The sequence below is a fragment of the Scaptodrosophila lebanonensis genome, unplaced genomic scaffold (genome assembly GCF_003285725.1).
Source record: "Scaptodrosophila lebanonensis strain 11010-0011.00,11010-0021.00 unplaced genomic scaffold, SlebRS2 tig00000072-arrow-pilon, whole genome shotgun sequence".
Taxonomy (NCBI): Eukaryota; Metazoa; Arthropoda; class Insecta; order Diptera; family Drosophilidae; genus Scaptodrosophila; species Scaptodrosophila lebanonensis.
This window is the reverse complement of record NW_022060558.1, coordinates 6,865,062-6,891,743: the sequence shown is the minus strand read 5'-3', so window position 1 is coordinate 6,891,743 and position 26,682 is coordinate 6,865,062. Positions and strand designations below refer to the sequence as shown.

General features: G+C 39.2%; 3 protein-coding genes across 4 annotated transcripts; 1 reads left to right on the top strand and 2 right to left on the bottom strand.

Annotated features, from left to right (window-relative positions):
* The first annotated feature begins 1,366 nt into the window (after positions 1 to 1,366).
* Positions 1,367 to 24,488, top strand: LOC115625112 (protein Cep78 homolog). 2 transcript variants are annotated; one of them, XM_030520019.1, is made up of 10 exons: positions 1,367 to 1,570; positions 1,631 to 1,758; positions 1,818 to 1,945; positions 18,964 to 19,288; positions 19,360 to 19,550; positions 19,611 to 19,787; positions 19,838 to 20,012; positions 20,080 to 20,536; positions 20,595 to 20,919; positions 23,379 to 24,488. In XM_030520019.1, exons 4-10 carry the CDS (start codon positions 18,967 to 18,969, stop codon positions 24,240 to 24,242), a joined length of 2,511 nt encoding a protein of 836 aa, XP_030375879.1. In that variant the 5' UTR covers positions 1,367 to 1,570; positions 1,631 to 1,758; positions 1,818 to 1,945; positions 18,964 to 18,966; the 3' UTR covers positions 24,243 to 24,488. The 2 variants fall into 2 exon arrangements, with proteins under 2 accessions (XP_030375879.1, XP_030375878.1); XM_030520018.1 differs by having other exon boundaries at positions 1,367 to 1,758.
* Positions 3,077 to 10,053, bottom strand: LOC115625111 (cadherin-23). The gene is made up of 12 exons (XM_030520017.1): positions 9,810 to 10,053; positions 8,516 to 9,743; positions 8,230 to 8,430; positions 7,363 to 8,158; positions 6,867 to 7,272; positions 6,148 to 6,802; positions 5,874 to 6,055; positions 5,267 to 5,679; positions 4,106 to 5,205; positions 3,650 to 4,044; positions 3,446 to 3,590; positions 3,077 to 3,391 (listed from the first exon to the last, which is right to left on the bottom strand). Exons 1-12 carry the CDS (start codon positions 10,051 to 10,053, stop codon positions 3,193 to 3,195), a joined length of 5,964 nt encoding a protein of 1,987 aa, XP_030375877.1. The 3' UTR covers positions 3,077 to 3,192.
* A 5-nt stretch (positions 24,489 to 24,493) lies between the features above and the next one.
* LOC115625114 (histone H4) lies at positions 24,494 to 25,360 on the bottom strand. Its single transcript, XM_030520020.1, has 3 exons — positions 25,331 to 25,360; positions 24,977 to 25,181; positions 24,494 to 24,918 (listed from the first exon to the last, which is right to left on the bottom strand). Exons 2-3 carry the CDS (start codon positions 25,154 to 25,156, stop codon positions 24,787 to 24,789), a joined length of 312 nt encoding a protein of 103 aa, XP_030375880.1. The 5' UTR covers positions 25,157 to 25,181; positions 25,331 to 25,360; the 3' UTR covers positions 24,494 to 24,786.
* Positions 25,361 to 26,682: the final 1,322 nt, after the last annotated feature.

Below are 26,682 nucleotides of genomic sequence, written 5' to 3'. Positions count from 1 at the left end.
CCGTATGAACGCAAGGATCTCAGAAAGTATAAGAGCTAGAATAACCAAACTTGGTTTCCATATTCTCCTAAGACCGAGAAAGTACGAGTTTGAGTTTTTTTTCGATGCACCCCCCCACTCCCCCGCAATTCGTGTTTTTTCTTATAACTTCCGTAATTCTCGGAATTTTGAAATCAATTTTGGTAGGTACATCCAATTAGTACTAATGTGTCCGTATGCCAAATTTCATCATGATAGGTCAATTCTGAAGAAAGTTATACCCATAAGTAAAATCGCTGCTAATGCGCTGCCTGCAGCTCTGTCGGCAGCGCTGCCCGCAGCTGTTGTTGTTGTTGCTGCTTTGGTTCAACTTTGTGCTGCATACATACACGTATAGGTACGTGATGTAAATGTATGCTGTTAAAACTGAACATAAACATGTATTCTAATTTAATTAAATTAATTAATTCATTAACTTTTTTTAATAATTTAATTTTAAAAAAAAATTTTTTTTTTAATTTTTCTTTTTTGTGGAGAGTACAGGCTATTTTAATGTCGGGCTTGCTCGACTGTAGCGTTCTATCTTGTTTTGATATTCAATTTTCACCAAACCGTTCATTTTACGTATCATCCAAAGGCGGGTGTGGTATTCCCACAACGAAAATACATATATTCTTCATCACTATAATAATACGTTTATGTTGTCTTTTTCGCCCGTACGTTTATCTTGTTGAGGACATGGATCTCTAAAAAGAGTTACCAAACTTCCCACTGGAAAGAAATTGTTTCGCTAGTAGAATCAGCCCATTTGAGTAAAATGGAGTGAGGTATTTATTACGTGTACAAAGTTAACCTTTAAAACCACAGCACAGGTTTGGTCAAATATAAAGGAAGTTATGGGAGTAGCCATTAATATAATCTGTCCATGCTCTGCCCGCAGCCGTTATTGTTGTTGCTGCTTTGTCTGAGCTCTGTACTGCACATGTACACGAACACAGTCACGCATAGACACAATACCGATGTAAATCTATATTGAAACTGTACGTGTTATATTTTTATTAATTTTATTTAACTAATTACATTTTTAAATTAAATAATTTTAAAAATATTCTTAGTTGACTGTCGACATAGGAGGACAATTTACAAAAATTACAAAAAGCATCTTATAAGCTAGAATAGCCTAAGTAGGAGAAATCTAATCAAATTACAATAATATCTAATAAACGTCTCCGACCCGGGGAGGGAATATTATTTGCCCTTCGGCTAGCTGTAATTGTATGATTGTATTTTTGTTGCTTCCAATAAGTAAGCGTTGTAACAAACTGAGGAGTCTGTGCAGTGCTGTCAAAATAGAGAGTACTCAAAAACGTAGCTACATCATTTATTTCTATAGAATAAAATACATAGATCGATCGCACAAACACACATCGCATACCAAAAAAACAATACGCCGATAAACACGCGACAAACAACACAGTCCTCGTAAGATTTCACCAGTGCGCGTAGTTCTTTGACGGCTTTATAATTCTGACGGACAACGAAAGTAACCACTCTCAAGTACACTACTTCGATGTGAACTGTTGGCTTGGCGGTACAGATAAGCATTTAGGAGAATTGAATGAAGTTCTTGCTCATTTTTTTTAATGCGCAGAAGCCTATGTAATAGCCCTCTATATTCTATATTCGTGCTTATAATTTCATTGATATTGTGAAAACTTCTCATTAATTTGAAAAGTATTTCCACTTTCCTTACATTGCGGGCAGAGAATTGCAGAAGTGGTAAGTGTTTGTTGTTGTACGCTTTTACAAAGATTACCTAAACTTGTATTTGCTGCTAGTTTACAAGTATAAATACTTTGGATGGTCGTACCTCAAAGAATTTATTTGACTGAAGTTCAAGACAATTTATTTGATTGTGGAAGGCTTTTACCCTTTTGTTGAGAGCAGCTGCAGAAATTTAATCGCTGTAAGTATAATTTTAACTGACTGGGAGGCTTATAAATTTTAAGAGTAGTGACGAGTGGATGCGCGAAAGGGGGGATATGGCCAGAAAAGCGCAAAAACAGGTGCAGAGAAATAAATCGGTTGTGAAATTGGTTGTCTTCTAATTTAATTAGATACGCTGATGATTGATGATTCTTTTTCGATATCAAAGCTGGTGCTCCCCGAATCGTCCCATTTCAATTTCGTCCAGTTCTGATGATGGCATCCATGAGAAAATTTTATTTGACTTTAAATGACAAAAAAAGCATTCACTGCACTAGACCTGAAGTTGATTTTTTATAGCCTGTACGTAACAGGGAGAAGGAGGCGTGGCAGACCCCACAAAGTATATTTTATATATATATATATTTTAATTTGATACACTCCCCCCTACTTCCCCGCAATTCCTGTTTTTTTTTATAACTTCCATAATTCTTGGAATTTGGAAATCAATTTTGGTAGTTACATCCAGTTAGTGCTTATGTGCCCGTATGCCAAGTTTCATCATGATAGGTCAATTCTGAAGAAAGTTAGCCATAAATAAAATCGCTGCTCATGGTTCAACTTTGTGCTGCATACATATGTACACGTATATAAACACGCATAGACACGTGATGTAAATGTATGCTGTTAAAACTGAACATAAACATGACTTCTAATTTAATTTAATTAATTAATTCAATTTTTTTTAATAATTAAATTTAAAATTTTTTTTTTTTTAATTTTTCTTTGTGGAGAGTACAGGCTATTTTACTGTCGGGCTTGCTCGACTGTAGCGTTCTCTCTTGTTTTGTTATAATTTGTATTCGTATATTTTGTGGTAAAGCTATGTGGTGCGAGCATATTAGGTTTGCGCGCGCTGAAAAATGTAACAGGTGGAACGAGGCGCGGCAAAGACCCTACAAAGTATATACATACTTGTACAAGTATGTACATATGTATATTCTTGACCAGCAAGACATGACGAGTCGATCTAGCCCTTTCTGTCCGTATGAACTTCTGGATCTCAGAGACTACTTTGCACAAAGATGCTTTATGTGTGTATGCTGTGCTTTTTTGTTTTATTTATTTTTTTTTATTTTTCCCCCTCACTTTAAAATCGGTTACTAACGCATTACTTGTTTTTTGTTGGCGTTTTTATTGGGTTTATATTTACAAGGTTGTTTCCTTATAATATAGCTATGTACTATATATCCAAAAACATACAACTGATAAACATACTGAACTACACTATAACTCCGTCGTTTCCAGCTTGCGCGCTAGTATTTGAGCATTGTTTGCTAGTTTATCAATTTGATTGTACAAATTAAAATGTCGATTAAGATCGTTGCTGTTGGTAAATAACTTGGCGGTGCCCTTTAAAGTTTCCTGTATATCCTGAGCTCCGATGGCCAAAACATTATCGTCCAAAGAGTCCTGACCACCAATACTGCGAAGGGGATTCATTCATTGGGTTTTCCTTTTTTTATGCTAAAATACTGACCTGTCAGTCTCCTCGTTCTTAAACCACTCGTTCTCGTAGCCTTTTAACCAAATGGGATTAGAGCCCTGTACGCTATGCTTGTTGGTGTTCGGCACACGAGTTGCCGGTTCGTGTGGGTTTTGAAGTGATAGTGAAGATTGACCACCTATGCAAGTTTGAGTTAAATGAAGCGGATGCAAGGTGCTCATAAATCGATTGACTTACGAAAGATGCCTACTTTGGCAGCCCTCAGTTGTCTCCTGTAGCGTTTGCGTTGCGAAGCACATAAGGCTAGCGTCACAATTAGCAAAGTGGTTAGAAAGAGATTCATAAATATTAGCCAGACAAAAATTGGCGTCTTTGTGGGACCAGCTGTAAGTAGCTCTGTCTCTGCAGGCTGTGTATCTAGCACGTTAAGCTCCTTGAACAATTCGTCCAAGCCCTCGATGTGCGTGTCGATAAGGTTAAGTACCTCGGACACTTCGTAAATTGAGTTGTCATCACGCTCGACTAGGTGCATGTACAAATCCGTTTTGGTTTTATCAACCGAACCGTCTTTGTTCTCATGCACTTTTATCTCATCTATGTTAACAATAGACGCTGTAATATTACCGAGGGTACTATAGAAAGTTACATTTTAGTATTTTTTGTACATTCTCGAAATATAAAAAGCGAACTTACTCTCGAAATTTCTCGACTTTGAGGCGTAGTTCGTCGGGTTGTAAGCGAAAGACAAAGCGCACTTTTTGATCCTCGCGGAGCAGGTAGATGAACACGCGAGCTACATCTTTCATTCCCAGCGTATCATTGGCTAGCACCATAAAATCGAAATAGCCTTTCATACCTTTCTGCGGGTCAAAATTTAATTGTACCTCGCCAGATTCGCGATCCAATATAAATGGGACGTTCAGTACGTTCTCCAAGCCCTCGGACAAGGTTTGACGAATTTCTCCAACTTGATAGTACGAAATTTTCCCATTAGGTCCCTCGTCCGCGTCAAAAGCCTCGACGCGCATAAAGCGCAATCCAAAGTCCGCATTTGTTGTGATTCCGCCCGTAAACACCTTAGACCGAAAGCGAGGCGGGTTATCGTTAATATCTAGTACACGCACTTGAACTCGTACAACTGTGCTGTCTGTATTGGATTGGTTGTGGTGTTGGGAAAAATGTGGTGGCTCTAAGTTTTCCTCTGTGTATGTTTCATAAGAGACCATGCCCTGTATGGTTGACGACGATCCAAATTCGGAGTCCTCACCTATGTCGCGCAGTTGCCGCGAGTGCTTGAAGCGATCGAACTCAAGTGATGCGGGTTGGCGTAGAAGGGGTGCTGGTCGACTGGTTAACTTATGCAGCTTGTTGTCGATTTCAATGCCCATACGGCGACGGTTTGACAAAGCATTATAGTTGGACTTGTTGGAGCAGTTCTCCGTGGCCTTCACGTAGAGTGAAAAATTGGCATAAAGTTCACGGTCCAGTTCACGCTCTACACTCAGTATATGTGTCTCGGGATCTAACTTAAAAAAGCCCTGCTCATTTCCACGCACTATAAAGTAGCAGACTTGACTTGGCGTCTCCTCCAAATCGTCTAATTCATCCTTGTCTATTGTGTCCGGCAGCTTAATGCGCTCGGACCCAGGATCAGAATGCTCCGTGAAATTGACAAAAACTTCGTTGACTATAAATTGCGGCTCGAAGTCGTTCACATTCCGTACGTAGATGGTCAAGTCCAAGTCTGTACTAAGTGATGTGGGTAAGCCCTGGTCGTAGGCTTCAATTCGGATCTGTAAAAATATATTTTTGATGAGTGGAAATTAAATATTTATAACCTCTTTTTATATGAACCTCGTGGATTTTTTGTTTCTCCCGATTTAATGGCTGCCTGAGAAATAGTTCGCCAGATTCCGCGTTAATCTCAAATACTTTATAGCTGCCTAATGGATCAGGCTTAAGTCGATAACGCACTAGAGCATTTTGACCCATGTCAGCATCAGAGGCATAGACTTGGAGTATTCGCGTACCGAGAGTAGCATTTTCCGGCATGCGTACTGTTGTGTTGTGAAGAGGAGTTACAAAAACTGGCGCATGATCATTGAAGTCAGAAATGCAGATGTCCAAAGTACTGCGTACAACGTTTGCTGGTACTCCCAAGTCTCGCACAGTTATCGTCAGACTGTAGTTTCCAAACTTATTGCGCAAAGTTTGACTCGCATATACATGGGCCGTCCAGTGGTCTAGTTGTTTAAGTTCGAAAATACCTAAGAGAGGAATCATAGCACCTGCATATTAGTGATTTAAATTACATAAGTACCCATAATAATATAGCATAAATGAATATATGAGATTTTGTTCATCCGCACTCTACTACGTCTAAAAAAAAAAGCCTAACTGTAGATAGAGAGTTGCTCTAAATGATCTGGTTGTCTTAACCATAAACAAAATATATGCGCACCTTCCTTATTGCCTTGAGTAATGGCAAATTGTAAACGACCATTGGGAGTCGATTCGTCATCTGCATCCTTGCCCACTATTAAAGCAATACGCTCGTGGATATCGTGATATTCAGTGATAAGCACGGGGCTTGTGGGGAGGTGAAGCTCAGGCACATTATCGTTCTCGTCCAATATCGTAATGCTATTAATATATATATATATATATTTTTTTTTTTAACAATGGTAATATATGGTAGCTCTAATTATTATAAATTATTATCAAACCAAACTTACAAAATCTGTTTAAAAGCATTACGGCTCTCGCCGGCCAAAAAACCAAACTGGTAATTATCCCAGACCTCTATCACTAGATTATAAAAATCCTTTGTCTCGCGATCCAATTTGTCGGCCACAACTAACACGCCCGTATCTGCATCGATACTGAACTTGCCTTGGGAGCTAATACGGTCCATTAGGAACGTTAACTTGCCAAAATCTCCCGAATCTGCATCAGCTGCCTGCACCGTGGCCACTCGTGTGCCCACAATGGCATTTTCTCTGACTGTGTAGTTCTTAGTATTTCCTATAAAATATGGATTATTGTCGTTCTCATCCAACACCGTCACATACACATCGACAAGTGCCGATCGCGGCGGTAACCCCGAGTCGGTAGCGCGCACGCTGAAATTTAGCCACTGATGTTGCTCATGATCGATCTTGTTGGCCACTACAATTTCGCCAGTTTGTGTATCCAAGTGCAGAAGATTACGATAGACGGGGTTACCCTCAATTGCGTAAGAGATCGTTCGGTTCTTATCCACGTCGTAAGCCAAAACATTGGCTACCATAACACCATTGATGCTGTTCTCAGTAATAGTCTGACGGTAGTACGGCTGCTTAAATTTCGGATTGTTGTCATTCTCGTCCAGTATTTGAATGCTTAGAAACCCTAAGAAAAGGGTGAAAAAGGTCTTAGAAAACGAAATTAATTTAACCAGAGATATTAGACCTACCTTCAACTACTTGTTTACCATTGGCCGCAGCCAAGTCCTCCACCATAACAGCCAACTTAATTTGCTCAACTTTCTCTCGGTCTAGCAGCTTCGCTAATTTCAAAGCTCCCTCAATGGGATCCAAGTCAAATGCACTCTGGTAATTATATTCGCTGGGCTTTACGAGGACGCCTTCCTCGTTGCGGGCCTCGCAATGCTCCTCATTGAGTTTATAGCGTAATATAGGATTCTGATCGGGATCTGTAGCTCGCAGGTGATAAACTAAACTTCCTACGGGTGTGTTCTCCACAATTTTAAGAACGGGTAGATCATTGACGACCGGAGATTTGTTGTTTACGTCCTTGATGGTTATGTTTACTGTAGCTGAGTTCATTAGTTGGGATCCAAGACCGCCATCGAGAGCAACCTTGGGAAACAAATACGAGTACAGAGTTAAAAATGCTAACATAACAAATAATTTTCTTGCAAGCCAAATCGATATGATTTAAATATTTACCACAGTTAGTGTATACAGCGTACGCTTGTTTTCAGTAAAATCTGGATCCAAGTTGGCACCATGCGCCACCGATATAACCCCCGATTCCGAGTTGATAATGAATTTGTCGCTGGCACCCTTCTGTATGCGATAGACGACGGCATTGTTGGGTGATGATCCGTCCCGATCGATGGCTAGCACTTGCAACACTGAACTATCTCCTGGTTGGTCTTCAGGAACGGTTTTGGCATAGAAGCTTTGTTGGAATATAGGCGGATTATCATTAACATCCTGTACATAAATTAGAACAGGTACAACGGTTGAAAGCATGGGTATTCCAGAGTCCCTCGCGCGTATTAGTAGATCAATTTCGAAAATGCCAGCATTGTGTTGACGCGACTGGCGGCGACTGCTGTCCAGCAGTCCCTCATAGTCAAATGGATGCATAGGCTTTAAAAGCCCATTCTCAGGGTCAATGGTAAAGTTCAAGCGATAAAGTCCTTCTACTATCTCATACGTTATTTGACTGTTTTCGGTGCCATTTAAGTCCAAGTCCCGTGCCTCCACCTGTAATGGTGTCTCGAATTCATTCTTGTTCTCCAGCAGCTTTGCTTCGTACTGCCGTTGAAGAAATGTGGGTGCGTTATCATTTACATCCTCAATATCCAAAATTATTTGTGCTGTATTTCGGTTCCCCTGACCCACGTTGTCTATAGCTTCGACAGTAAGATAATGACGTGAAATTATTTCACGGTCGAAGGCTGAACCGCCTGGCTGTTTGATTGTAATCACACCTGTAATAGGGTTCAAGTGCAGTCTGTAAATTCGGGAAAATATTATTAAAATTTCTATGATAGATTGTTATTCGAACATTTTCTTGGTACTTACAGGTGCGCGATGCCACCTCTTAAGTTAAGATAGCGTATTCCCATCGTTCCAAAATCGCCAGAATCTTCATCCACGGCTTCCACTTTGGTAATAATGGTGCCTATTTCACTATTTTCAGGGACGCTGGCATTGTAGAATCCTTTGGTAAATTCGGGAAAATTGTCGTTTTGATCTCGTACGAAAATTTGCACGTGAGCCGAGCTAAATGTTTGAATACAAATGAAATGTATATACAGCAAATGAATATTTTAACCAAACCAAATCTTCGACATGTACGAGTATTTACCTCCAACGGCTAGGTTCATCAACCTCACGCGCAAATATTGTAAAATTTACTTCCTTGAATTGCTCAAAATCCAGTGACCTTGAGTTCTTAATTCGCAACATGAAATTGGCCTCATTTACTGCCAAATCAGGTACTATTTCGAATAGATCATTTTGGGGGTCCAGGAACAAACGAAAGGTGCCATTGTTTCCCTCATCATGGTCGTAAACATAATTGTGTACGTCCTTATCTATGAAATTCAGGGGCGTATTGGATTGTGAATTTTCGTTTATTTCACAGCGATAGACAGTATCTCCAAAAGTAGGAATTTCATCGTTGACATCGGTCACTAGCACTGTTACCTCTGTACGCACCATGGCCGCAGTAGGCAGTGAGTCCTTAGTCAGTTCCATAGCTGTTATCCTTAGTATATGCGCTCCGTTTACTTGATCACTCTCCTGCTCGCGATCTAATGCAGTCAGGGTGTATACCACGCCCGTTTGTCGATCAATTTCAAAGAGATCATTTGTATCTATGGCATAAGCAATGGGATTGTTGATCCCACGATCGCCATCGATGGCGCGAACACGAAGTACCCGAGTGCCCACTGGCGAATCTTCCGCTATGCGCGCTACGGACTGAACTTCAACAAACTCTGGGGGTTGGTCCTCTACATCTTTAACCTTGATCAGAATCGCCGCAGTGCCTGTATTTATTGGGCCCTGGTTGGCCCGATCAATGGCTAAAACTCGCAACTGATACAAGCTCTTCACTTCATAGTCCAGCTCTCCTTGCAGTCTTAAGATACCCTTGCCTTGATAAGTAGATATGCTGAAAATGTCGTTGTCTCCCTCAAGCTCCTGCAAATAATAAACAACCTGTCCGTAGGCACCCTCGTCCGCATCGGTGGCCTCTAAAGTAGTAATTACTCCAGGGGCTGTATTCTCTGGTATCTCAATGGCGTTTTGAAAGGGCAGGAATATTGGAGCGTTGTCATTGATGTCCTCGACCAACAGCAGTAGACTTTGCGTTACATAGTTGTTGTCGCCGTAGTGACTATCGGTTAATGTCAGCACAATGGCGTACTCGTCTTGTATCTCCCTATCCAATTCTTTGGCTAAAAAGACTTGCGCCGAGTTTCCTTCCACGTTTTCAATACGTATAACATCGCTGTCGTGCGTATTCCGCTTCCCAAAGGTCAAGGGATCGTTGTCGGGATCATAGCCCTTCAAGGTATAAATAAGACTACCTAAAAGTATTAACATTACTAAAATTTCCACAATGCTCGGTACTGCTAAGCTATTCCTTCACTTACCCACTTTGGTTTCGGGACTCTCTTTCAGCCTTAGAACTATCTCGGACTGACCGTCGATAGCAAACCGCGGAGGACGATTTGACGAGGCGCCGCGAAGTAGTGTGTTGAGTATTATGACAAATATTATTCGACTTTTAAATGTAGATGTACGGTTTTCTCGTGTTTTTAATCGGACCTTTTTGTATGCCATGCTGAAGATGAATTTGTTGGAAGAAAATGACGGTGCTTGTTTTTCGTTGTACATCTTATTGTAAGCTTTTGTGTAGAACTGCTAACGCAACATGGCAGGGCTCGCTCAGCCAGTACTTGACACCTAGAAAATAGGTAGAGTGTTACAACATTAACCCATTTCTCAAGTGCTGTCGTCATTAAAATGTGTCCAAATATTTCGCCTCTGGTAGGGAGTACGTTGGCGCTTCTTTTTTGGCGTGCCTTATAACCTCAGCATAGTTTCGCTTGAGAAACTCCAAGTACAGAAGCGTAATAAAATGAACGAGTGTGTACTTGTTTCGACAAATGTGTGCAAGTGTAAGCAACAATATGGGAGGAGAAGTGTTTTTACTTAATTTAACCACATATGCTGGTATAAATGGAGTGCGGGCACGGAGTATTCGAAAAAGTCATTTCTGGTTCTTCTCTCTACGTGTTCTTGTTTCTATTGGTCTTGGTCTGTCTTGTCGCAACATCTCCAATCTGGAGTATCAAGTCGGACATATGTATATTGCTCAATGGAACCGAACGTACAACTTGAGTGCTGTTTGTCGTTCATGTTGGTAGCACGTTGCATTACATTGGCACGTCTTGATTATATACGAGTACATACTGGTGGTCAAAGCCAAAGATCTTCCGAAAGCTGTATGTGGAAATTAATTAGATCCGTTTGTTTCGTATTACTTGTTTGAGTAACCTGGAATTTCGTTATGGAGCTTAGCAACTTAATGGCTGGAACGTGTTGTACAAAAAAACAAGAATGAAATATTTGTGTGCCACATTTTCTTTTCTGAAATTGCTTCTAACTTGTAGCTGTTGTTCTTAAGGCCCAACGTAGCAATGATGGTTTCACTTTGCTCTATCAATTTAAAAAACAACGCGCTACCCGAGGATATCAGGGTAATTTAAATACCGGGTCAGTATCGGTCATCATTTGGAATCAAAATCTTAAAGCATATATACTTGATACTGCTAGAACAGACGAGCAAAGTAAATCAAATATAGGCAACCATTAGCCAAATACAAATTCTTTTAACTTTTTGTAGAAACAGATATTGCAACAGTCGAGCAAGCCCGATAGTGAAGTGACTTGTAACAAATCAAACTTCATACGCTCATAGAAGAAGCAATAGGAAGAAGAAGAGCGAGTCCCTTCTGCTGTTTCTGGGCGTAGTACTAGGATGTCTGTCCGTCTATATAATCACCTAGATCTCAGAGACTTTAAGAGATAGACACATCTATATCAAATCATCTAAACATCTAAGAACACCACATTTGTGTACTTCAGAATTTCTCTCCATCTCTCCTCTCCCAAGCAGTTAGTGATTTTCCATAATTTTAGTAATTCTTCGAGTTTTTGACTCAAATTTGGCAAAAACCTTCAGTTAGTGATTATGTGTGTTTCGTCATTATGGGCCGATTTTAAAGGAAGTTATAGCCATATATAATCTCTGCCCAAGCTCAGCACGCAGTTGTTGTTGGTGCTTTGGCTCAACTCTGTATTGCAAACACGATCACACACAGACACAATTTCTATGTAAATGTGCACGTATACACCTTTTACGTGAGTTCAAATATCCAAGGAGGTATAATCGATAAAAAAAATGTTTTTAATATTATAATTTCGTTACTTTTTTTAATTTGTTTGTAATATCTTAATTATTCAATAGTTTTTATAATTATTCTACGCACATGTACAGAGTGTTTTATAGTCGGGGCATCCGACTTTAGCTTCCCTACTTGTTTTTTTATTCCTTAAGCTCAAAGATGTGCTTGGGGTATATAAATTATCATCAAGTCCTGATGGTATTACCTGTATATACAATTAATTAAAATTAATTTGGGTCTTAATAAAATTTTTTAACATTAACATTATTCTGAATTGGTGCGCGATACCACGCACATCCATAAAGGAAAACGCATATTTTCAACATTTACGTGTATTAACGATGGAAAATATTGAAAATAATTGGAAAAGTGAGAAATTTTTAATACTTCGGCCTTTTTATTGCGAGCAGATAAAATTTTGTATCTTCTCTGGTATTCGGTGCAGCCGAAACAAAAAGAGTCAATGCCACTCGTGCCCCCTTGTGCATCTATTGAGTAGAGAAAAGTAATTTCTTCTTGGTCGGCAAGGGTCAAAAAAATAAAGACGACACCAAGGGCCAATTATGTATTTTCCTTCATATGAATTTTAACATATTAAAACAGACTTAATTCAAACACAAACTTCATACCAGATCGATTGATATTAACATAGCCAGGTGGGTCCGGGTATCTTACATATTACTCAAATTTCAAGAGTGTCATACTCATAAAAACATTTTTAATTTATCTTGATTGATATACATACATACTCGTACATACGTGTGTACATTTGCCTTATTAATTGGGAACACACACACATCATACGAAGCATGTGAATAACTATATCTCTAGGTGTATCTATCCGCCAGTATGTTTGTATATGCATTTACTTATTGGCGCAAGACTTGGTCATTGTTTGAGTCGAGCTCGGGCGTGTACATTTCCATTGGATGATGAGCTTCAGTGCATTACCTGGGCGTCTAGTAAGTCTGTGGCGTTGTTGCAATAAAAATGCAGAGTTCAAAATATTTTTGAGTGGCTGCCTCAGGCAGTCATTAAATTCAGTAAAATGCAAAATTACAAAATAGTTTGTAATTTGTGCGGAGCTGGAAAGCAGTTAACTCCGCAATTGATTCGTTGTCATTTTAATTACGAAGCGATGCTCTCCAGGGGTAGTTCATTACCATTCGCGTGTTGCTCCAACCTCTTGGAAAAGCAGTTTTATCTCATCTGAAAAATCACAGCACATAGGCAAGGTCGTTGTTGAATTTTAATGGTATTTAAAATAGCTTAATGGCGTATATTTCATTTGATTATAATTTCGTTTTGATTTCGCTTTCGGCATCGCATCGCATCGCATCGCATCTGCGGCTTCAATGGCTCATGCCACATGCAATGCGACTTCGGGCCGAGCTTAGCATTTTCCTTTTAATTTATGAATTTTCTTTAGTGGTATTTAGCGCTCGAGCGTGTGTGTGGGGGAAAGGAGCGAGCGAGTAATTATGTATTTATGGACAGCGGTTTTGTGTAACGTAAACAATTGGGTTGTTTGGTCAGTTGGCGCTATAATGAGTAGAAGTATGAGTATAGGTATGTATGTATATGTATGTTGTACATATATGTACATACATATATCAGCTCCATGTACATAAACCTATTTTATGCTGCATTGATTTCGACTACTAAAACAATGCACAATGGGCCAAAAAATCTGCAAGCAGATTCTTCAAACAATATTTACAACAATTGTAAGATCGAAAGCTCTCTGTATTAATCGCGAATATTATGTAATATCGTTTAGTAAATAAAATGTACATATGTGTGAAAATGTGAGATTGGAAAAACTGAATTTGTTCTTGCCATCTTTTATTGCGAACTATAAACAAAATGTAATTAATTAAATTAAAATAAAAAAAATTGAAAATCTTTAAGACGTAACCAGACATATAGGATTATCTATAGTTTGATAGTCATAAATGTGAGTACATCAATGTTATGGAAAATCACTTATGGCGGGGGAGTGAGAACTGCACTTCTGTGTATTGTGTCCTGGGTTTCGATCCCATACAATGGTCTGGGAAACCTGGTTGCTTTTCACGGTTGAATAAGCCAAGACAAACATTTAAGAGTTTAAAGTGATCACCCATTTTCTTCTGGCGATAGGAAAACACAACAACAAACCGCACTTTGCCATAAGAGCAAAATTAATGATAGTGGCACCAGGAACAAGTAAAAACCTTTGCTTTTAAATTGCCCATTAGTGGTGTAGCATTCAAACAGCCAATTTTCCACAGCGCACAAGCTCACTGAATTAAGCCAAATTAATAAGTTAATGTGAACAAAGATCAAGCAAAATTAAACAGATCTCTGCGAGATTTTGGTATTTTCTTTCGCATTTCACTCATTTTATACACATAAGTCGCATTGAAATAAATGGCTGTGGTTCGCAAACCTCCTCGGAACGATTGTAGTGCAAAGCCCATGACGTCGCGACGTCGGTGGGAGACGCCGCTTTCAACAGCACCAAGATCTTTTGGGGGCGACGCATGACATGCGTGAACTTTAATGGCTCGAAAGCGTGGCTGGCTCTTTCTTCGGTTTCTGGAGGAAGGCGGCCATAGTCGGATGACTGCTGCTAATGACTTTCGACAGAGACACACGGCGTATGCGAAGGCGCTTAGCGTTTTACGCTTGGCATGTTCTGGCTCCTGTCGGTCAGAGAGTGGCCCGATTTGCTTGATATATTTCCAAAAGCGAGGAAAATATGAGCAGTGAGGGTCCAGCAATAAGCGTTTCCAATAGATGCAAACCTATTTCGAATTTGCGGTTTGCCCCGTAACCACAACAAATGGAGATAGTCGTCACATTCACATCGGCAACGTTGTAAATTTAACATGCGCAGCAAATTTCGTATAAACAATAATTTTGAGACACTGATGAAGATCATATACAATAACTTGCGAACTTGCTCGTTTTAAGCTGGCTTGTGCCGACTTTCCCAACTCCAGCAATTTAATTCAGAGTTCATAGCCACATGGATGGTTTCATGGATATATGCCTATATGTGATGACTACACGAAGAGTCTATTCAATTAAGATTGCAGCTGAGCCATGGGGCATGAGGCTGGGCTGTTGCCCTTTCGCGTCTCGGTCGCAGTTGGTATTACACTTTTTGTGACTAATGTTGCTTTCAGTTTCCGGCGCACGACCGAGTGAGCAGGCAAATGGGCATTAATATATACATATGCATGTATGTGTCTATCTGGTAGCTCGAATACTCCAATTTTCGAATACTTCCTCCCCCATATTAGGGCCCTTTTTCGTTGTCATGCACTTCGATTCCAAAACGTGTCTGTGACAGTCAAGTTCAACGCTAGTAGAAGCATAAACAACAGCCAACTAGTGTTACAATATTTACAACAGTTTGTTGCTTTAGGCCAACAAAACAAAAGAGTTGGATGTGTCTGTGAGTGCGCGAGGGTGGAGGGCACTCCGTTTCGGTAGCTTGATTTTTGACTCATTCCTCGACAAGTTCAGTCCAGGGTCCTCAGGCGTACGTCGCTTCCCCACCGCCACTTCACAATAACCTAACAAGAGAGTCTTTCCATGTTGGCTCCAATGCCTCCAAGTTTGTTTGTATGCCGTAAATTATTTGTCCGTTACACTTCAAATACTTTTCTAAGTTTTTGCCTAATTATTTGCATATGCAACGGATTCATATGGAAGCGAATTTTTAATAGACTTTTTTAACAAAGCATATTTGCTCTTGGAAAATACGCCTCTTTAAAGTTCACAGCTGACTGAAATGCTAAAGTTGACCTTACATGTATTTAGTTATGTCATGGGTCTTGTTTAATTTCAAAATAAAGTTGTAGATAACAATTGTTCACACCAGTCTTTTTTAAATTAATCGAATCGAATTGTTCACCATCAGACGCAACTAGTTGATAACTTTTAGTTTCTACAGTCTATACGAGCATATGTCCTGCTGGCAAAATGAACTGTTTAGAATCTTTCTGGTTTCTTCTTACACATAAATATATACATACATTAAAATTAATTCCTTATTTCCCTGGACGTGCAGGAGTTTCTTTAAAATATTTGTTTGATACATAAATTGTATGCATTATTGCGTTATTGGTAAATAACAAAACATCACACGAATGTTTACTTTGATTAATATGTTTCCATTTAATCATATGAAAGAGACCCCGCTAGTAAGAGGTACGAATGTACAGTTTGCGAATAAGGAATTAATTTATTCATTAAACTAGCATGAATTCAGTACAACAATTTTTTATTCAACAACTTGGTGTATACAGTACTTGGTTATACTTACATTGACAAAGTAACGTGGCTCGTCCTGGTCCGGTCAGGTGATGACAAGGACTTTATAATTGTTGGTTAGTTTAGTCAAATGTAAGGGTAGGCTGCATTTTATTGCATTTTATCGTTCACAATTTTAAATGTCAACACTCAATGCTGGGCTTCGGTTGCTTTAATAGTCACCGATGATACTTCTTAATTTAAAGAAGTCAATGTTTAAAGCCTAAAGCATGCACAAAAACTGGGGGCAAGGCACAAAGTTAAAAAAAGTATTATTTGAAAAACCTCAAAGAAATATTGTCGCGACGAACGTGCTCCGAAAAGTTATCATTTGTACCTTCGCAGTTTAAAGGCGCACTACGATCTTCGAAAAGCACCGTTATACGCGATACTTAAAGCTGCGCTTGCCACAAACCCGACATGTATTCCTCGACAGCAGCACGACAACTGCCAGCAAACCAGACCAGACCAGACCACGGTGGTGTGCTCTATGGGAATCGAGTTGCTGTTTGCCAACAACAAACTGTCAACGGCCGCGGCGTTCCGAGAGCGCCATGGCGATGGAGCGAGCGAGCTCATGTTCAGCAAAAGCATGCGAGTAATTAGCGAAGCGTGAATTCCAACCACGCAGGGGGTCGCGGCTTGAGGGCAGGGACAGAGGACGCCGGCAAGCCATTGTTTGTTTACATGTTTACATTTGCAAGCATATTGTGCCGGCAACCGCAGCCCGATGAAAAAATTGAAGTGCTGCAATGTCTCCCATTACTAAAGAGTAAAGCATAAGATACGAACCATTTACACAGAGCCCAACCAAAGTGCGTAATGTAATAGTTTTCAAGGTTAAAGGTTCTGGCCAATTTTAGACATAGCTTAAAAATGTTTTAAATCGCTATATTCGCGTATACGAGTAGTCTAGCTTTCAGTTATAATATTTATGAAAAAAATTAACTTAAAACAAGAAAGGAATGCTAGAGTTGAGCGTGCTCAAATCTTAAATAACCAGTGCCTCCCACCCACAAAAAATTTAATTAAATAATTAAATATAAAATGTTCAACACATGCATATACATATAAGCCTTTATGTTCAATTTCAACAGCATACATTTACATCAGAGTCGTATCTATGCGTGTTTATGTACTTGTACATACATACATATGTACGTAAGTATGTATGCAGTGGATAATTATGTCAAAGCAGCAACAAGAACAACAGCTGCGGCAGAGCTTGGGCAGAGATTACATTAATTCTTCATAATTGACCTATCATGATTAAACATAATTACGAACTGGACCTAACCACCAAATTTGAAATTCCAAGAATTACGGGAGTTATGGAAAATTACAAACAGCGGGGGAGTGCGGGGATGCATGAGAAATTAACAAACTTGATCTGCCGAGGGCTTAGGGGAACCTGAATACCAACTTTGGTAATTCTAGCAGTTCTGAGATCCTTGCGTTCATCCACACAGACGGACAGTCGGACATTGCAATATCGACTCGTTTTGTCTGATCAATAATATATATACATACATACTTGGTGGGGTCTGCCACGCCTCCTTCTATGTGTTACACATACATTCTCGCACAAAACTAATATACCCTAATATACCCTGTACATAGATAACCAAATACGTATGTATGTATAAGCGCCAACAAATAAATTTTTATTTCGTTTGATGTATTTCTGTGAATTTTTATAGCCTGTACCCAAAGGGTGAAAGGCTATACTAGTTTTGTGCGCATGAATGTAACACACAGAAGGAGGCGTGGCAGACCCCACAAAGTATATATATTCTTGATCAGGATGAGAAGCCGAGTCGATATAGCCTTGTCCGTCCGTCCGTCTGTCCGTCTGTCTGTCCGTATGAACGCAAGGATCTCAGAAAGTATAAGAGCTAGAATAACCAAACTTGGTTTCCATATTCTCCTAAGACCGAGAAAGTACGAGTTTGAGTTTTTTTTCGATGCACCCCCCCCACTCCCCCGCAATTCGTGTTTTTTCTTATAACTTCCGTAATTCTCGGAATTTTGAAATCAATTTTGGTAGGTACATCCAGTTAGTACTAATGTGTCCGTATGTGTTCATCATGATAGGTCAATTCTGAAGAAAGTTATAGCCATAAGTAAAATCGCTGCTCATGCGCTGCCTGCAGCTCTGTCGGCGGCGCTGCCCGCAGCTGTTGTTGTTGTTGCTGCTTTGGTTCAACTTTGTGCTGCATACATACACGCATATAAACACGCATAGGTACGTGATGTAAATGTATGCTGTTAAAACTGAACATAAACATGTATTCTCATTTAAATTAATTAATTAATTCATTCATTCATTTTTTTTTAATAATTTAATTTTTTTTTAATTTTTTTTTTTTAATTTTTTTAATGTACATGAAATGTACAAGAGTATATTAGGTATGCGCGAGCTGAAAAATGTAACAGGCAGAAGGAGGCGTGGCAGACCCCACAAAGTATATGTATTCGTGATCAGCATGACGAGACGAGTCGATCTAGCCCTGTCTGTCCGTCCGTCCGTAGAGACACCAAATTTTGCACAAAGATGTGTGTACGCTATACGAGTTTGTTTCATTTTTTTGATTTTCCCCCCCACTTCCCCCCTATGGGGGTTTTTCCGATTTTCCATTCGTATAATCACCTATATCTCGGAGACTATAAGACCTAGGAACACCAAATTTTAGTCCCAGATGCCTTATGTGAATACGCAGAAAATGTATATTTTGGAATTTCCCTCCCTCCCTCCTCTCCCATGCAAATTGCGATTTTTTCTAACTCCCGTAAATGTGCAATTATACACCCTTTACGTGAGTTCGAATACCGAGAAAGGTAAGATCGATCAAAATTTTTGCTTTTTAATTTTCTTAATTTTTTTATTTTCTATAATTATTGTAAACATATGTACAGAGTATTTCAAAGTCGGGACACCCGACTTTAGCTTTTTTACTTGTTTTCATTTATAAACGTCTGGTGAAAACCTCTGTTATGCCACATCTCTAAAGAATACTTTACTCTATTTTAGAATATGTCTATGGCGCGAGCAGCAATCAGGAACGGTCCAGGGCGTGGACGGGACTCAGCCAGAAAGGGCAGCATTGTTTTGAATGTACCCCCACTGATAAAGAAGTCCAAATGTCGCTCATTTCACTTTCGATACTTAGAATTGTGTAGAGCCAAGAATCTGACTCCATTGCCTGATATACGATCCAAATCAAATCCCACTACCATATTGGATCTCTACGGTGATAAGCTGGGAGTCAGCGAGTGGTTGCTGATAATAGAGGCTTTGCAATATGACCAGGTGTTGCAATCCTTGGCTGTACGCATGCGTCGCAGTCATGTGAATAGTAAGTGACCATATTATATTTAACGCAGCACCAATCAAACTACCATTCTGTTGTCTTATTGTTGATTCTAGATGTAGTCGAACCAATTGATACAGAGAAGCGAGCTCGCCTGTATCGCCAGAAACCTGTTATTTATACCCGATTCATATTTGGAGGCCTTGTTGAGGCCATATCCAGTTGTGTTGAGTTTAATAAAAATCTGACGGTTCTCAAATTGGAAGGTTTGCCGCTACAAGACAAGTATATTGAGTATATAGCGAAGGTATGCTAATAGGTCAATAGTGATAATGATAGTGCCCTACTTAACCATACCTGCATACAGGCTTTGGCCTCTAACGATCGCCTGAAGGAGCTCAGCTTCCACAAGTCCTATATTGGCGACAAGGGCTGTGAGTCTGTATGCAATACAGTAAAATATTTGAATTGTGTGGAAAAATTCGACCTATCCGATTGCAACATATCCAACAAAGGAGCAGAATTTGTGGCCGACATGATTAAGGTGAGCCTTCAAATAATAGTTATTGCTTATACCTAGTATCTCCGATGCAGATGCAAAAGATCACACGTTTTACGGAAGGCTGGGAGAAATCGCTTCGCTATCGCACTGTTGACATCAATTCCATATCGGGCTTGCGTACTCTTAACATGGCAAACAATCCGGAAATGGGTGACGAAGGTCTTAGGCTTATTGCCGAAGTACTTAAGGAGGATGCCTGGGTGAAAAGTAAGTACAACACAAATTAAGAATTGTTCTACGTATTATCAAAATTTGTTTCGTTCACCGCTGACAGCCATCGATATGGAAAATTGTGGTCTGACGGATCGTGGGGCTAACATAGTTCTTGACTGTCTCGATTTGAATAACGCTATTACCGACTTCAATATACGTAACAACGATGGCATTAGCAAGTTCCTGCAACGCAGCGTTCGCGACCACTTGGGACAGGAGGACGATGAGAAGCTACAGGAGCCACAATACGATTTAAGTGGCATTAATGGGTTGCATAGCCTGCCAAAAAATAAAAAGTATACCGTGTCCCAGCTATTGCTGCACACCAAAACTCTAGAGGAGCAGTTATCCTTCGAGCGAATGCTTCGCAAAAAGGCTGAAAAGCTGAACGAGAAGCTCAACCATCAACTAATATCGTTTGAGAATAATCTGGTTCCGGACAAAGTTGTCGATTCTAAGGACAATCCCTGCGGCTATGTCATAGTCCACAACGAATCGTTGCAGTCCGTTATGAAAGAGTAAGCTAGCTTTCCAATACCAAATTGAGACACTACTGATTCACAGTCATCCCAATAGCACACAAAACTATCGGCAGACACACTTCAACCGACTAGTCAACAGCACTGTGACCAGTCCAGACGCCACACCACGCAGTGAAATGGTCACCCTACGCAAAGAGGAGATGCTGGAAGCGAACGCCGACCAGCTTCCTGCCGAAGGAAGTTGCCAATCAGAGACTGACACCATGTCCATGGCAGTGGCTGCAGCAACTGATGTGCCACGCAAAGTCCTTAAAGTACGAAAGGTTCGCAGCGAGATGAAATATGTGGAGCCCAATGGGCAGAATAATTCGAAAAAGCATGAATCCAAGTCGGATCACGAGTTCGCCAACGAGAGAGACGTAAGTTTTAAAAATTTTATTGATACAGGGTTGAATTGAATGAATATGTTTCTTCAATACCTTTGTCAATTAACTTTTTAATACCCTGTACCCAAAGGGTGAAAGGGTGCGAATGGGGAGAATGAGGCGTGGCAGACCCCACAATGTATATATACGCTTGATCAGGATGATAAGACGAGTCGATATAGCCGTGTCCGTCTGTCTGTATGAACGCAAGAATTTCAGAAAGTATAATAGCTAGAATAACCAAACTTGGTATCCAGACTATCCTAAGTCCGAGAAAGTAGAGTTTGAGTTTTTTTTATGGATATTACATCCAGTTAGTGATTATGTGTCCGTATGTTAAGTTTCATCATGATTGGTTAATTCTGAAGAAAGTTATAGCCATAAATAAAATCGCTGCCCATGCTCTGCCGGCTGCTTTGGTTCAACTTAGAGCTGCATACATACACGCATATAAGCACGCAGAGACACGATTCTGATTTAAATTTATTCTATTGAAATTGTACATAAACAGTTATGTATGTATGCATGTGTTGAATATTTTATATTTAATTTAATTAATTAATTAGATTAATTAAATTTTGTTTAATATATATTTTTATACCCTGTACCCGTAGGGTAAAAATGGTATATTAGGTTTGTGCAAAGTATGTAACATACAGAAGGAAGCATCTCCGACCCCGTAAAGTATATATATTCTTGATCAGCATGACGAGAGAAATCGATCTAGACATGTCCGTCCGTCTGGATGAACGCGAGGATCTCAGAAACTATAAAAGCTAGAATAACGAAAGTTGGCATCCAGATTCTCCTAGGTCCGAGTAAAGACGAGTTTATGTTTTTTTTTTTTTTAATTTTCCCCCCTTTTCCCCGCTACAGAATTTCGTCAATAGCGTCCATATTTCAAATGCTACCTAAACCAAACTGCACACATAATTTATATATAATTCTCTACTGTTGTATAAAATTTTATTCAATCCGTCTGGATGAACGCAAGGATCTCAGAAACTATAAAAGCTAGAATAACCAAAGTTGGCATCCAGATTCTCCTAGGTCCGAGTAAAGACGAGTTTATGTTTTTTTTTTTAATTTTCCCCCCCTTTCCCCGCTACAGAATTTCGTCAATAGCGTCCATATTTCAAATGCTACCTAAACCAAACTGCACACATAATTTATATATAATTCTCTACTGTTGTATAAAATTTTATTCAATCCGTCTGGATGAACGCAAGGATCTCAGAAACTATAAAAGCTAGAATAACCAAAGTTGGCATCCAGATTCTCATAGGTCAGAGAAAGGACGAGTTTATTTTTTATACTCTGTACATGAAATGTACAAGAGTATATTAGGTTTGCGGGAGCTGAAAAATGTAACAGGCGGAAGGAGGCGTGGCAGACCCCATAAAGTATATATATTCTTGATCAGCGTGACAAGACGAGTCGATCTAGCCCTGTCTGTCTGTCTGTCCGTCCGTATGAACACCTGGATCTCAGAGACTATAAGAGATAGAGACACTAAATTTTGCACAAAGATGCGTTATGTGTGTATTCTATACGAGTTTGTTTTATTTTTTTGATTTTCCCCCCCACTTCCCCCCTATGGGGGTTTTCCCGATTTTCCATTCGTATAATCGCCTATATCTCGGAGACTATAAGACCTAGGCACACCAAATTTTAGTCCAAGATGCCTTGTGTGAATACGCAGAAAATGTATATTTTGGAATTTCCCTCCCTCCCCCCTCTCCCGTAATTCATGGAATTTCGAACTAAAATTTTGCAAATACCCCCAGTTAGTAATTATGTGTCCGTATGCCAAGTTTCACTATGATAGACCGATTTACCAAGAAGTTATAGCCATAAATATATTTGCTGCTGCATCGCTGCTCAAGCGCTGCACGCGGCTGTTGTTGATGTTGCTGTTTGGTTGACTGCGAAAATGCTTACACAGACACGAATAGATGCGCATAGGCATACATACACAGCCGCAATTGCTATGTAAATGTGCAATTATACACCCTTTACGTGAGTTCGAATACCGAGAAAGGTATCATTGAATTTTTTTTTTATTTTATTCTCTCTCCTCTTCCCCCGCTACATAATTTCGTCAATAGCGTCCACTTTTCAAATGCTACCTATTTTGCACACATAATTTATATATAATTATCTACTGTTGTTTAAAATTTTTTTCAATTCGGTCAATTCTACGAAAAGTTATTAGCGAAAGAAAAAAATGCCAGTACAACCCCCCAAACTGCAGCAACAAGTTCGCTCTTCTTCTTCCTCTTTTTGATGCTGCTTTGGGCGCGTATAACTCAGTGACGGAAGTTTACCTGGGTACAGGGTATTACACTGTCGGGCTTGCTCGACTGTAGCGTTCTCTCTTGTTAATTTTTGAAAAGCTAACTAGTTATAGATAATATTAAATATATTATTTAAACATGTCCCAATTTTTCCAGTTCAAGCTTAATCCTAAGGTGCACTTTGAGTCGAACATTGGCGACACTGTTATGGTGAACAATTTAGAAAAAAGACGTCATGGTGGTGGAGCCGGAGACGGGAACAGTGTATCCGCTATTCCGTATGCTTTGGGCCAACAGCATCGTTACCAAGGGGAGGACATTGGAGATGGTATAGCTAAAACCTTGCTCAAAAAGCACGACAATTACATGGCATCAGCATCCCCTGAACCAGATATGGGAGATAGTTGCATGCATCGTGGGAACATATCTTATGAAAGGGGCTACATTGGAGATGGTGTCAACATTAATGAAACCCAAAAGCTGCATAACAGTGAGAACAAGAATCGAAACAACTATCATAACTACAATGAAACGGATTACCAAAATAAGAATGGACAAATGTCTCAGAACACAATCGAGTTGGAACGTAATGGGACCAATAAATTCAGTAAGAAGAGACATAAAAACAACCTGCTCCCCGACTTCAACAGAGACGATCATAATCCACAAATACGTGGGGAAATTAGTTCCAAACGGGGGAATAAAACCCCCAATCAAGAAGCCTATTTACAGACAGTAAATGATTTGAATGTTGACTCCTATATGAACAAGAGCCTTGAGGAATTAGACGACACATCCTTGGATTCGACGCTAGTTAATTCAGACTCGGAGCTGGGAGCTACTTTGCGGGATCAGTCACAAAAATACGGACCCATGAAAGTCTTCATGCGCCGCAAAAAATCCGATTTAACAAGTTGTGAAGTTGACCTGCAAGAGGAAGATAATGAGGATACTCAACAGATTCTGTCCCCCAGCGCCGTGTACATGGAACTTCAAAGAAAAAAAACCGACCGAACGTAATGAATACATCCAAGCACTAACAAATATTTTCAGGCAGTTGAAGGCTCTGCGGGGCGACAACTTCCTACACAAAGGCGCAAAACTAAAGTTTGTTTACAGAGAGAACACATCAAAATTTTTAGTTTAAGGTATAATGTCGCACGTGTGCAACTACAATTAATTTAGTTTCTAATCAATCGCATGTACAAATTGAATACATCGTTACCGATACCATAAAGGTGTGCCAATAGAGCCTCAGTAAAAGTCCATCATTTGCGCCTTCAGGAAATGGTTTATTTTTAAGTTAGTATGTGAAATTCAACATTTGTTCTACGTATTCCAATATAGAAGTTATACACGTATATGCATACGTACGTTAGATATGCACTTATGTGTGCCATAATTTTGGAATTATGGAGGTTTAATTTCATCAAATATGTTTATGATTTAGTTTCCAGTAGGTGTGATATAAGTGAAAAGATTAAAAATACTCATATATGTGTATATGCATAATTTTGCAGGCGCTGCGCGTTGAGATATATACTTGAGGACCCAATGGGGGAATTTAACCGCCGAATCCGTACAAAGTGCGTCCCTGGCGTTTCAAGGCGTAGACAACGTCCATAGCAGTGACCGTCTTGCGCTTGGCGTGCTCAGTGTAGGTAACAGCATCGCGAATGACGTTTTCCAAGAAAACCTGTTTGCCAACAGCATAATTATTGTTTGAGAATTTTTACAAAATTGTGTGTACTTGCCTTCAAGACGCCACGGGTTTCTTCATAAATCAAGCCCGAAATGCGCTTGACGCCACCGCGACGAGCCAAGCGGCGAATAGCAGGCTTAGTTATTCCCTGGATATTATCACGCAACACCTTGCGATGACGCTTAGCGCCACCTTTACCCAAGCCTTTTCCACCTTTACCACGGCCAGTCATATTGTTTCAGTTAAGTTTCCGGTTACTATGTAAAACAATAACAAAAAAGTTAAATATACTCAAAATGATAAAGGGTTTTAATATTATGTATGTGTTTTCAAATCTTTTGAAGCGAAGCTTGTTTAAGTTGCTAGGAATTAGGCAATGAATTGAAAGAAAAGTCAGACTTCTTACAATTACAGTTCAACTGCTATTATTGGCGTCTTACCTTTAAAATAGAGATGTGCGAAATGATTAGGTACTTTCTACGAAAAGCGACTACTCAAACGTTTGATGTATAGCAAGTGATAAAATACCAAAATATGTGGATCACAGATCACTTATGGTTCCAAAATACTATTTTCGGCAACACTACCACACAAAGAAGGTAGTGCAGCGGCAAATAGTTTAATACTAATCAAAATAATAATAACTGAAAGAATTAAATTTAATGACAAAAAAATTACTCATATGAACTCAGGGAAATCCCGAGTAGCAAAGGCCTGGCGAATTTAAAATAACAAATATACATAGTTTGTTCCTTAACTACTATCCATATGTGAAGGGTCTTTTTCTTTTTCTAGGTAAAATCAATATTTCGTTGCTATATAATAATACATAGACTTTTAAATAATTCTTATTTTGCTATTCTGGAAGAACCATTTTAAGCGATTTAATTGCGTTTATCGCAGTCGTGACAAAATTGAAATCGATTGCATGTATTCGATTACCGTTCTCAATGCAAGGAAATAAATTAAAAATCATATTATACGTTTCATCGGTTGTTTCAACGGAGAAATTTCTGAAACTTTTTTGTTGAGGTGCGTACTACACTGATAAAATGGGTTCTTCTTTTTATTGTGGTGAATGATAATAGGTTTTCTATCATGGAATGCTAATAGTTCAATACAATTGGTGCATCTCAGTATATCTTCTTGACCTTTCTTTGTTTTAAATAAATTCCACACCTAAATTTATAAATAGAATGGCTGATCCTGTGTGCCGCACTCCATTTTCTTTCCACATCCATGCATTATCTTGTCCGTTAGAAACTAAAATTCTTAAGAAGTTCTAAAATATTACTATATTATTTGAGGCCGGAGAACGCACTGTAGGTTTATCGGTTAGATTTCCTATACATAGATAATCTTATTCGAATTTTAGCAAGATTCCCACTACCCACGTTAAAAAAAGAAGTACAATAAACAAATAAATAAATACAATAACAAATTTATTAACTTTGAAACTTTTTTTAATTTTTAATAAGCATTTTCTTATGTACAAATTGACGTCGGATTTCGAACAATACAGCAGATAAGAAAAGGGTAAAGAGTTGACCTAATAACAACATGAAACCTACCATGAGGACATTCGATTTTAACTGTAATATTATTGTTCTTTTTGAAAATCAAAATTATATATTATGTTGCTGGAAACCAGAGTTAATTGATTTATTAGTTTGTAAAGTAATATTCATTGTTAAGTTAGTTATGCAAAATAGCTGAGGTACATTTTTGTTTATACAAAATCTAGTTTGAACCAGATCA

What these genes read in the sequence shown, in the direction of transcription:
- LOC115625111 (XM_030520017.1), bottom strand. Translation starts at nt 10,053, where the DNA reads ATGTACAACGAAAAACAAGCACCGTCATTTTCTTCCAACAAATTCATC. An exon ending in TGGTAAACAAGTAGTTGAAG is followed by an intron (nt 6,803 to 6,866) that starts GTAGGTCTAATA and finishes CCCTTTTCTTAG; the next exon opens with GGTTTCTAAGCATTCAAATA. An exon ending in AAAGTCGAGAAATTTCGAGA is followed by an intron (nt 4,045 to 4,105) that starts GTAAGTTCGCTT and finishes AACTTTCTATAG; the next exon opens with TACCCTCGGTAATATTACAG.
- LOC115625114 (XM_030520020.1), bottom strand. Translation starts at nt 25,156, where the DNA reads ATGACTGGCCGTGGTAAAGGTGGAAAAGGCTTGGGTAAAGGTGGCGCT. An exon ending in AAACCCGTGGCGTCTTGAAG is followed by an intron (nt 24,919 to 24,976) that starts GCAAGTACACAC and finishes GTTGGCAAACAG; the next exon opens with GTTTTCTTGGAAAACGTCAT.
- LOC115625112 (XM_030520019.1), top strand. Translation starts at nt 18,967, where the DNA reads ATGTCTATGGCGCGAGCAGCAATCAGGAACGGTCCAGGGCGTGGACGG. An exon ending in GCGTCGCAGTCATGTGAATA is followed by an intron (nt 19,289 to 19,359) that starts GTAAGTGACCAT and finishes TGTTGATTCTAG; the next exon opens with ATGTAGTCGAACCAATTGAT. An exon ending in TTGCAGTCCGTTATGAAAGA is followed by an intron (nt 20,537 to 20,594) that starts GTAAGCTAGCTT and finishes TCATCCCAATAG; the next exon opens with CACACAAAACTATCGGCAGA.